The following is a 12,188-nucleotide window of genomic DNA, read 5'->3' on the forward strand; positions in this document are numbered from 1 at the left end:
CCTTGGTTTAACACATTCCTAGAAATTGCCTAGCCGGAGAAATTTCCAACTGAATTCATTTAATTTTCTTCGGTTTTCGTTTCTGGCTGTGTTTCTTTTCTCAGGTGAGCACGTGTTGTCTTTTGCTGCTTGTGTTGGGAACGAAGAGATCGTCCGGATTCTGATTGAAAATGGAGCAGACATTACAGCACAGGATTACCTGGGTAAGAGTCAGAAAAAGGCGCCCTCCAGTTTGATTTCATAGCTAAGCTGTTGGAATCATGAAAGGATATCATCATAGGTAGTCCCTCGAATTGAGGATAACTTGCTTCCACGTCAAAAAGTTCACCGGTGTTTCAATGAAGGATCTAAAATTCCAGATCCCAAACTAAATCTTGAAGGGTGGAAGATGCCTTTTTTAACGTGTGTTGGCCGTTGCACATCAGCCACCAGACGGGCTTTACAGAGCTAGGTCTTGGTCCAGTGGGAAGGGTTACCCAAGACAACTGGAGACCAGCTCTGCTGCATGGTCCTAGTGTGCACACATATCGCAGTGTGGGCTAGCCCGTGCTGCCCCTGGGCCCTCGCCTCTTCTGGGCCCTGAACTCACGACTCTCTTGAGCCCCGATCACATTCCTCTACAATCTCTCGCCGCTCCTTCGCCCCGACCTTGCCGCTCCTACTGTACCTGCCCACACTCCAATCACTGACCTGAATCTTGGTGAAAGGATAATACCCCACGTAATTGTACCTTGGAGTGAAGAGCCAGGACCTACAGGGATGTTGTACACCGTTCATTGAATTCGCTGGCAGGCAATTGTACTAGAAAGGCCTCTGTTATGCTCAAATATCGTTAGCCTAAGTTGCATTCTGATCTGGTCATAATAATTGTTTAACTGTGCATTGGAACACTGAAAGTGAACCTGGTCATCACCGGCAGCACAGAGTGGGCTTATAATGAATCATTAGGAATAGGAGCAGGAGTAGGCCATTTGGCCCCTCGAACCTGCTCCGCCATTCAATAAGTTCATGGCTGATCTGATCCTGGCCTCAACTCCACTTCCCTGCCTGCTCCCCATAACCCTTGACTCCCTTATCATTCAAAAATCGGTCTACCTCCACCTTAAATACATTCAGTGACCCAGCCCACACAGCTCTCTGGGGCAGGGAATTCCACAGGTTCACGACCCTCTGAGAGAAGAAATTCCTCCTCATTTCCATTTTAAATGGGTGACTCCTTATTCTAAAACTATGCCCTCTAGTTCTAGATTCCCCCACGAGGGGAAACATCTACCCTGTCAAGCCCCCTCAGAATCTTATATGTTTCAATAAGATCATCTCTGTCTTCTAAACTCCAATGAGTACAGGCCCAACCTGCTCAACCTTTCTTCATAAGTCAACCCCTTCATCTCAGGAATCAACCTCATGAACCTTCTTTAAACTGCCCCCAATGCAAATATATCCCTCCTTAAATAAGGAGACCAAAACTGTACGCAGTACTACAGGTGTGGTCTCACCAATACCCTGTACAGTTGGAGCAGGACTTCCCTACTTTTATACTCTATCCCCTTTGCAATAAAGGCCAACATTCCATTTGCCTTCCTGATTACTTGCTGTACCTGCAAGCTAACTTTTTGTGTTTCATGTATAAGGACCCCCAGGTCCCTCTGTAACGCAGCATTTAAATAGTAATTTGCTTTTTTATTTTTTCTACCAAAGTGGATAACTTCACATTATCCCACATTATATTCCATCTGCCAAATTTTTGCCCACTTACTTAGCCTATCTATATCCCTTTGCAGATTCTTTGCGTCCTCCTCACAACTTGCTTTCCCACCTATCTTTGTATCAGCAAATTCGGCAGTCCACATTACACCACGCCCAATTATCTTTTCCATTTACTTCAGCCCATTTCACCATTCTGTCGAAAACCAATTCACCCCCACTCTGTCTGTGGCCAATATCCTCAGCAGTGACTACAACTATTTTGAGTTGTAAACTTTAATCAAGTGCCCCCTGATTAAAGGGGGGTGGGGGGGCACACTCCAAAAAACTTTTCAAATGCCCTCTTGTTTTTTTTTTGAGGGCACTGAAACACAACTTATACAAGTGCCCCTAGCTAAAAGGGGGCGGGAGGGCACTAAAATCGACAACTTAAACAAATTAAGCTTTAGACATTAAAATCAAATTAAAATTTGGTTGCCGGGGGTCAGCAGTGACTACAGCCTTCCCAGGCCTGGAATACTTCGAAAATCTGACGCACCGACCAGCAATCTGTCCTCGATCTCACTCACCCAGTTCCTTACTTTCCTAGGTGCTGGACTTTAGATTTGGATTCAAGGGTTTCCCCCCACCTGCCTCCCCCGCCGCAATTCAAACTTTCCGAACCTCCAACCTCCCTCCTGTCCTGGCCCTCCACCCCCCCCCCCCCCACCCACGCCCCCACTCTTGCAACCCCACCCCATCCACACCCACACCATTACATGACTCCACTCACATACTCTTACCGAGTCGATAAAGTAGGTAACAATCACACTTCCATGATCAATACGGGGTGGGGACATATTTAAATTTGATGACCGCCATCTCACCTACTTTGGCCGCCACTTATGCCGGGATCGACAGCCTGGGGACTTTCGATTTCATCTGTGATCAGAACAAGCTCAGTAGGTTCCATCCGTGGCTCAGTGGGCAGCACTCTTACCTGTAAGTCAAAAGATTGTGGCTTCAAGTCCCACTCCAGAGATGTGAGGACATAATCTAGGGTGACACTCCATTGCAGAACTCCGCTGCACAGTAAGAGATGTCGTCTTTCAGGTGAGACATTGGATCGAAAATTGCGGCCTCTCCAGGTGCATACGATGTGCGCACACCCCCGAAGAGGCCTCACCAATGTCAGTTCTCGATGCATATGAGCTGAGAACCGGCTTTTGCGATCTATCAAAATCGCACGCATCCGCGTGAGAACGACAATCGAGGGCGGAGATTTGCCCAGCAAATATCCTTCAAACTCTTAAGCCTGGAAAAGCAGGTGTATAGCTTACTTTTACCAGCTTTAAAACATAGAAAAATTAAATGTTACTACTTAGTTTTATAGTAAAAACTCTGTCTATGAAGGTAAGTTTATTTCTAACACTATTAAAACATTTATTTTTAAATTTCAAAAAAGTACATTTTTCTCTAACACATTTAATTTAAAAGAAAAAGAAAGACTTGCATTTATATAGCACCTTTCACAACCACCGGACGTCTCAAAGCGCTTTACAGCCAATGACGTGCTTTTGGAGTGTAGTCACTATTGTAATGTGGGAAACACGGCAGCCAATATGCGCACAGCAAGCTCCCACAAACAGCAATGTGATAATGACCAGCTAATCTGTTTTTGTTATGTTGATTGAGGGATAAATATTGGCCAGGACATTGGGGATAACTCCCCTGCTCTTCTTCAAAATAGTGCCATAGGATTTCTATTAATTAAAAAGAAGTGGTGTTTTTTTAAATTTATGTGTGTGTTTTATTTGATTTTAGGGGTATTCTCATTGACAGTAATGGGAGTTCGGAGCTCGGGGCTCCCATTACTATGAATAAGAATACTACATTGTGATTGGTGATCCTGGCCCATGGGATCCCAGGATAGGCATACAATCCTGGAAGACATGTATCCGTACACTGGACTGCAAAACTAGGCCTCCGACCGCAATCCTACGTTCCTCCGGGACAACCAGGTATTTTCGTTAAAAAAATTTGGTTGGAGGTGTTCGCCCAACCGCAATTTTCCCTCCATTAAATGAAGGCTTCATCTGCCCTCTCAGCTGGAGGTAAAAAAATCCCATGCCACTATTTTGAAGAAGAGCAAGGGAGTTCTCCCCAGTATCCTGGCCATTATTTATCCCTCAACCAACATCACTAAAACTGATGATCTGGGCATTACCGTGTCGCTGGTTGTGGGAGCTTGCTGTGCACAAATTGGCTGCCCCGTTTCCCACATTACAACAGTGACTACACTCCAAAAATAATTTATTGGCTGTAAAATGCTTTGGGACATCCTGAGGTCGTGCAAGATGCGTCCTCTCTTGGGCAGTCCCTCGGAGTCGAGGATGACTTGCTTCCACACTAAAAATGATTTCCACGAATTTTGGAATCTTACAGTCCCCCATTTGACAGTCTTCACCTAAATAAACAAAATTCCTGATTCCCGAGAGCCAATCTTCCCGTGTAATTTACCTAGCTAAACCCAAACCTACATTCCCCTTTGAAATGTATTGCTGTTAACAGGTAAATTCAGTCACAAGTTACATTACAGCGTAGTGGGGGTCCAACGCCCCTCCATTACTCCAGTTTCACAAAAATACACAGTAAAACACACACAGTACAAACTTTTTAACACTTGACCTCTGCGTTTTTACAGCAGGTGGAATCTAAACCGGACCTCACCGGGTGACTGCGATATTTCTGCAGTGTTTTATCATATTTTGTGTTTCCCTCCCTGATACAATCCTTAAGTTCAGCTCGGGCTCGTTCAGCACCCTCTGGGACTGACAACCTCTGCCTCTCACCCTGCAGATAGTACACCATAGATGGCAGACAATTAAAACGTGGGAAGCTATTCTGATCCCGGCAGGGACTTCTATGTTTCCGAAAATGTCCCACCAGGATGGAACTATGATCTCCGAAATCTCGCCCCTTATCTCAATCGTTTTTTGTTCCAAAGTATAGAAATGTTTCTGTGATACTTCTGCAGCTTTCAGTCGGGCGGTAAGATGTTCGGGGAGAGGGGGGATTTCGTAACCAAAATGTGCAACATAACCTTGCAGGTTTGTGATGTTGTCACTTACAGTGAGGTGAACAGTGGAGGGTTCAGAAATGGGGACAATCTGTTCCGGGGCCACTTGAACTTCTGCCTCGGGTTGAAAACAGAAACTGCTGTCACTTACCAAACACCAGATGTGCTGTCCATGCTGGTAGTGGGGCGCACTTGTGGTACACAATATGTCCCAACCCCTATGTATGCTACCTGTGGAGGAACATGGACTTGTGCCATTACCTGCATGGTACAGTTGAGAGGCTGTACGCCAGCAGCTTTAAACTCGCACTGTGGTTTGGAATAGGCGTTCAAGTGTTGGGGGCAGAGTATTATGTGTGCACCTCGGCTCCGGCACCTGGAGAGGACAGTACCTGTCATAGCGTGCTCCCACTTTATGACATAAGGTGCGACCGCTGTGAAACGAACATGTGCACCCCCTTGAATGACCCCAATGTTCTCCATCCTGTATACCGGTGCGGGTCTGGCTGTCCCACCCATGACCGGCATCCTCACCACTATTCCCATGAGAGTGCGATTGGAACGCCCGCAATCCACTGGGACAGGGTAGGCTTCAGAAGCTAGAAGGAGCTGACATGGGCTTAGCGAATTACTAAACGGGTGGAGGGCTGCGAGGTGCTTGTTGCTGATCCAGGAGGGGACTAAACCTTGCTTTAAATGCTTCGGGTTGTTACAGCCTTCGCCCAACAACCATGCCCCGTACAGCACACACATCTCATTCCTCGCAGCCTGGTCCAAGACATTTCTTTTCAATGGACCGCCATAGCCTGGTCCTCGTGTAGCTCTGAGCCTACCACTGTGTTCTCTTCCCTTAGGATCTTCCGTAGTTGGTTATTTAGACCATTTATTTGCGTTTGCAGTTCTATATCGTCCATGCTATTTATCACAGAGGATCCTGTATTATATGCAGTAAAAATGTCATTCCAGGTTCCCCTCCCCGTGCCCATAGTGTTCCCAGCGTATAGGGTGTATAAATCTGCTTTGTCTACATTACCGAAATCTAACTCCTAAAATTTCTTGAACATTTCTCTGAGTAGGGCCTGGTATAGCTTCTCCGTCTCCTTCGGGCACCATGCAGGTAAGTGTACTTCTGTAAGGTTTAAGATGACTGAAGCTACTGCATTCCTCGATGTCACCTCTGTGCCCCGTACTCACCCCCATTAGGGCAAGCAGGAGCAAGGCCCCTCTCATCATTCGGTTCCTTCCCTGAAGGGACACAAAATAGATAGCCTTTCCCTCGAGAAAAACAGTTCTCTGGCTTGGCAAAGGTGATCCAGTTCTACAATCTTAAACTTACTTCTAAAATAATTAAATTCTAAAACTGAAACTACCAAAAATCTTAAAGCACACTTAAAGCATCAGAAATACTATGTACATCCGCCGCCCGTCTCTGGGTGGCCAGGCTAATTCCTGTTCGGCCTCTGCCTTGTGCGGCCTCTGGACAGCTTTTACGCCTGGGTGTAAGGTGGCCTGTACCACAGGACCCGGAGAGTTCTTCTTAATGAAACTGGGGGTTTCCCTGAGTCCCAGATGATCGGGGGAATGGCCCCTCCTGTACTACAGTTCACCACCCCTTGCTGTAGGGCCGGTGAGTCCGCTACTTCTTCTGTGGGTTCCGCACAGCCGGAAGCTGTGAGACCCTCATTTGATGGCTGGCCCACCACTACCTCCCCTTGCTGTATAGCTGCTGAGTCTATGTCCTGCCCTGTGGGTTCTGCACAACCTGAGGCCGCAGGCTGGGGACCTTTGTCGTTCTCTTGGCCGATCCCTACCTCTCCTGTGAGTCCCTCATCGTTGAAGGCTGCAGGCTGTGGACCCTTGTCCCTAGAATGATCCTTGACCCTGGGCATTCTTTTACGGGCTGCAACCCTCCCGGGGCTGAACCACTGAAACTGGGGTACTGGTGACCACGTCTTTGGCTGTGACGTACTGGGAGTCCTTCTTAGGGCTCCAGCTACTGTGGGTGCGTCTGAGTTCCAAACAATTAGTGGGATAGCCCCTCCAGTAAAACAATTCACCGCCCCGATCTGTATGGTTTGTAAGTCTGCAACGTCCCCTGTGGGCCTTCCACTGTCGGAGGCTGCTGGCTGAGGATACCTGTCCTGAGGACGGTTCACTGCCCCCAAAGGTAGTGGGATGGAGAACGACCCAGCCTGTTCGTTCCCTGTCAAACCCACTAGACTATACGGGACCCCGTTAGATAGAGGTGAGGTGGCTGGGTTATCTACGTATACAATGGTGCTTGAAGCTCCATTATCTAGCAGATAGGTCCCTGTCACCTTCTCCACCTCCATCTTAATGCACGGTCTCTTGTGTGCATCATATTCTAGGGGACACAGGTACACAGGTTGCGCCGGTTCTAGTCATGGGTCGGGATTTAGCGGGGCGGATGGGGTTTCCCTCCCGATGGCCGTAGCTACCTTCCTTGGGCCACCCAATATGGACCAGAGCACGGCCACGAACTCCTCGAAGGAAGAGGGAGAGTTCTGCGCTCCAGGTCCTGGTCCGGCCTTTTGGGGAGGTGCTGGTGGTTCCTTAGCCACGTTATCCTTCCAAGGGTTCCTACAATCCTTTCTCCACTGCCCACTTTTCCCGCACCCAAAGCAGTTATGCTTAGTGTCGGAAGTGATACCCCCGTCCTGGTGCCACTCCCTCTTTGCTTGGTGGGACCTTAACTCATGTACCTTCCCCTTGGGTGGGTTCTCCTCCGTCCCTCGGCTGTTCCTAAAAGCCAGGGTTATTTGCCTAATCACTGACTCTTCGGTGGCGTTGGGATCCCTAGGATCGAACCACAGCTCGGCTTTGGCCTTCACCCGTGGCAAACTGTTTGCCACCAGGCTCCGGAAGCAGTGGGCCCTCTCAAGTGATCCCGGTCAAGAGTCCCACTGCAGGAATTCTCGTAGACGGGTCACAGACTGTCTGCAAAAGCTTGTGGGGTTTCTCCTGCCTGTTGCATCGTCTTCTCCACTAGGGAGAAGGGACTTCCGTCATTTAGGCCCATAACTTCCAAGACTTCTTCCTTGACAGTAGCGTATGTACTCTGCCCCCTCTTGATTTCCGCAGAGAGAGACTGGTATACTCTACTGTCTCGGGATAATAGGAGCATTTTTCCCATTTCGGATTCGTCGCACCCATTGATGCCTGCCTCTTGGTCTACTTCCATAAAGTGAACTGAAGGGTCCCCCTTTATGGCTGAGTTTGTCCGGGTGGGCTACCATGGTTCTAAGCAGTTGGGTGCCGTGGGGAACCACAAAGCGAATTTTGAGGGGCCCCTGGCCCCCACCACTGTTGGGCGGGCCAAACTTTTGCTGCCGAGGCATCACCTGGAATATTGTGTTCAGTTTTGGTCTCCTAATCTGAGGAAGGACGTTCTTGCTATTGAGGGAGTGCAGCGAAGGTTCACCGGACTGATTCCCGGGATGGCAGGACTGACATATGAGGAGAGACTGGATCGACTGGGCCTTTATTCACTGGAGTTTAGAAGGATGAGAGGGGATCTCATAGAAACATATAAAATTCTGACGGGACTGGACAGGTTAGATGCAGGAAGAATGTTCCCGAAGTTTGGGAAGTCCAGAACCAGAGGACACAGTCTAAGGATAAGGAGTAAGCCATTTAGGACTAAGATGAGGAGAAACTTCTTCACTCAGAGAGTTGTTAACCTGTGGAATTCCCTACCGCAGAGAGTTGTTGATGCCAGTTCATTGGATATATTCAAGAGGGAGTTAGATATGGCCCTTATGGCTAAAGGGATCAAGGGGTATGGAGAGAAAGCAGGAAAGGGATAGTGAGGTGAATGTTCAGCCATGATCTTATTGAATGGTGGTGCAGGCTCGAAGGGCCGAATGGCCTACTCCTGCACCTATTTTCTATGTTTCTATGTTTCTATGTTTCTATGCCGGATCGGGCACATCGGCCCCAGTCCAGGCCCTTCTCGCATTGGCTCACCCACCTCCCCCTGCTGCCAAACCGAGCTAAAACCCGGTGCCACAGGTGGTGGTGGTCCGCAATCCCTGCCCGCCTCACAAATCGTTCGCCCCTCCCTGCTGCCGAACCGTCCAACCCCGGCACCACAGGTCGTGGTCGAAAGTCTCTCCCCGTTCGCCCCTCCCTGCTGCCGAACCGTCCAACCCCGGCACCACAGGTCGTGGTCGAAAGTCTCTCCCCGCTCGCCCCTCCTGCTGCCCAACCCGGTCGTTCCCCGGCGCCACCGGTGGCAACCGAACAGTTTCCCCCTGATCTTCCAGGTCCACCCGGGCCGCACCCGGGCTTATTAGGCATACCATGCCTTTAGCCTTGGACAGAGCAGGGTTCAGACTATTTATTTGTTGCTAGCAGGGGCCATGGTCAAACCCTCTGCTGCTTGCTACCTTATAAGCAGCCTGTACATCCCTTAACTTCTCCTCCTGCTCTTTAATTATCCTGGTGAGGTGGGCATTTTCTTCCCGCAACACCAGTTCTTGACCCTTTGCTTCAGTGATCTGGCACTGAAGGTAATCCTGGGAGGCCGGGGTTCCACGAATTTTAGAATCAAACACTACCAATGGATTTGCAGGATCTTGCGGAGGCAACGTTGGTAATACTTCTCCAGAGCTTTGAGGTGCCTGCTGTAGATGGTCCATGTCGCTGAGCCGTATAGGAGGTTTGGTATTGTTATGTCTGTAATGTACCTATGAATGACTCCACGAGGCAATAGAAACATAGAAACATCGAAAATAGGTGCAGGAGTAGGCCATTCGTCCCTTCGAGCCTGTACCACCATTTGCTAAGATCATAGCTGGTCATTCCCTCAGTACCCCTTTCCTGCTTTCTCTCTATACCCCTTGATCCCTTCAGCTGTAAGGACCATATCTAACTCCCTCTTGAATATATCCAATGAACTGGCATCAACAACTCTCTGCGGCAGGGAATTCCACAAGTTAACAACTCTCTGAGTGAAGAAGTTTCTCCTCATCTCAGTCCTAAATGGCTTACACCTTATCCTTAGACTATGTCCCCTGGTTCTGGACTTCCCCAACATCGGGAACATTCTTCCTGCATCTAACCTGTCTAGTCCCATCAGAATTTTATATGTTTCTATGAGATCCCCTCTCATCCTTCTAAACTCCAGTGAATACAGGCCCAGTCGATCCAGTCTCTCCTCATATGTCAGTCGTGCCATCCCGGGAATCAGTCTGGTGAACCTTCGCTGTACTCCCTCAATAACAAGAACGTCCTTCCTCAGATTAGGAGACCAAAACTGAACACAATATTCCAGGTGAGGCCTCACCAAGGCCCTGTACAACTGCAGTAAGACCTCCCTGCTCCTATACTCAAATCCCCTAGTTATGAAGGCCAACATACCATTTGCCTTCTTCACCGCCTGCTATACCTGTATGCCAACTTTCAATGACTGATGAACCATGACACCCAGGTCTCATTGCACCTTCCCTTTTCCTAATCTGCCGCCATTCAGATAATATTCTGTCTTCGCATTTTTGCCCCCAAAGTGGATAACCTCACATTTATCCACATTATACTGCATCTGCCATGCATTTGCCCATTCACCTAACCAGTCCAAGTCACTCTGCAGCCTCCTAGCGTCCCCCTCACAGCTCACACCGCCACCTAGTTTAGTGTCATCTGCAAACTTGGAGATATTACACTCAATTCCTTCATCCAGATCATTGATGTATATTGTAAAGAGCTGGGGTCCCAGCACTGAGCCCTGCGGCACTCCACTAGTCACTGCCTGCCATTTTGAAAAGGGGCCGTTTATCCCGACTCTCTGCTTCCTGTCTGCCAACCAGTTCTCTATCCACATCAGTATATTACCCCCAATCTCTTGTGTGGGACCTTGTCAAAAGCCTTTTAAAAGTCCAAATACACCAAATCCACTGGTTCTCCCTTGTCCACTCTACCAGTTACATCCTCAAAAAATTCCAGAAGATTTGTCAAGCATGATTTCCCCTTCATAAATCCATGCTGACTTGGACCGATCCTGTCACTGCTTTCCAAATGTGCTGCTATTTCATCCTTAATAATTGATTCCAACATTTTCACCACTACTGATGTCAGGCTAACCAGTCTACAATTACCCGCTTTCTCTCTCCCTCCTTTTTTAAAAAGTGGTGTTACATTAGCTACCCTCCAGTCCATAGGAACTGATCCAGATTCGATGGATTGTTGGAAAATGATCACCAATGCATCCACTATTTCTAGGGCCACTTCCTTAAGTACTCTGGGATGCAGACTATCAGGCCGATGGGATTTATCGGCCTTCAATCCCATCAATTTCCCTAACACAATTTCCTGCCTAATAAGGATATCCTTCAGTTCCTCCTTCTCACTAGACCCTCGGTCCCCTAGTACTTCCAGAAGGTTATTTGTGTCTTCCTTCGTGAAGACAGAACCAAAGTATTTGTTCAATTGGTCTGCCATTTCTTTGTTCGCCATTATAAGTTCACCTGAATCTGACTGCAAGGGACCTACATTTGTCTTCACTAATCTTTTTCTCTTCACATATCTATAGAAGCTTTTGCAGTCAGTTTTTATGTTCCCGGCAAGCTTCTTCTCGTACTCTATTTTCCCCCTCTTAATTAAACCCTTTGTCCTCCTCTGCTGAATTCTAAATTTCTCCCAGTGCTCAATTTTTCTGGCCAATTTATATGCCTCTTCCTTGGATTTAACACTATCCTTAATTTCTCTTGTTAGCCACGGTTGAGCCACCTTCCCCGTTTTATTTTTACTTCAGACAGGGAAGTACAATTGCTGAAGTTCATCCATGTGATCTTTAAATGTTTGCCATTGCCTATCCACCGTCAACGCTTTAAGTATCATTAGCCAGTCTATTCTCGCCAATTCACGCCTCAAACCATTGAAGTTACCTTTCCTTAAGTTCAGGACCCTAGTTTCTGAATTAACTGTGTCACTCTCCATCTTAATAAAGAATTCTACCATGTTATGGTCACTTTCCCCCAAGGGGCCTCGCACAACAAGATTGCTAATTAGTCCTTTCTCATTGCACATCACCCAGTCCAGGATGGCCAGCTTCCTAGTTGGTTCCTCGACATATTGGTCTAGAAAACCATCCCTAATACACTCCAGGAAATCCTCCTCCACCGCATTGCTACCAGTTTGGTTTGCCCAATCAATATGTAGATTAAAGTCACCCATGATAACTGCTGTACCTTTATTGCATGCATCCCTAATTTCTTGTTTGATTCTGTCCCCAACCTTACTACTACTGTTTGGTGGACTGTACACAACTCCCACTAGCGTTTTCTGCCCCTTGGTATTCCGTAGCTCCACCCATACCGATTCCACATCATCCAAGCTAATGTCCTTTCTTACTATTGCATTAATTTCCTCTTTAACCAGCAATGCCACCCCGCCTCTTGGCCTCTCT

The 12,188-nt window shown here is 47.9% G+C and overlaps 1 protein-coding gene across 1 annotated transcript in view; it reads left to right on the forward strand.

Annotated features, from left to right (window-relative positions):
* Positions 1-12,188, forward strand: part of trpv6 (transient receptor potential cation channel, subfamily V, member 6) — a 64,168-nt gene that overhangs the window by 14,190 nt on the left and 37,790 nt on the right. The window contains exon 5 of the mRNA XM_070858163.1: positions 105-203. Coding sequence (XP_070714264.1) covers positions 105-203 — 99 coding nt within the window. The remainder of the gene's footprint in view (positions 1-104; positions 204-12,188) is intronic.

Source organism: Pristiophorus japonicus, chromosome 16, assembly GCF_044704955.1.
Source record: "Pristiophorus japonicus isolate sPriJap1 chromosome 16, sPriJap1.hap1, whole genome shotgun sequence".
In the NCBI taxonomy this organism is placed as follows: domain Eukaryota; kingdom Metazoa; phylum Chordata; class Chondrichthyes; family Pristiophoridae; genus Pristiophorus; species Pristiophorus japonicus.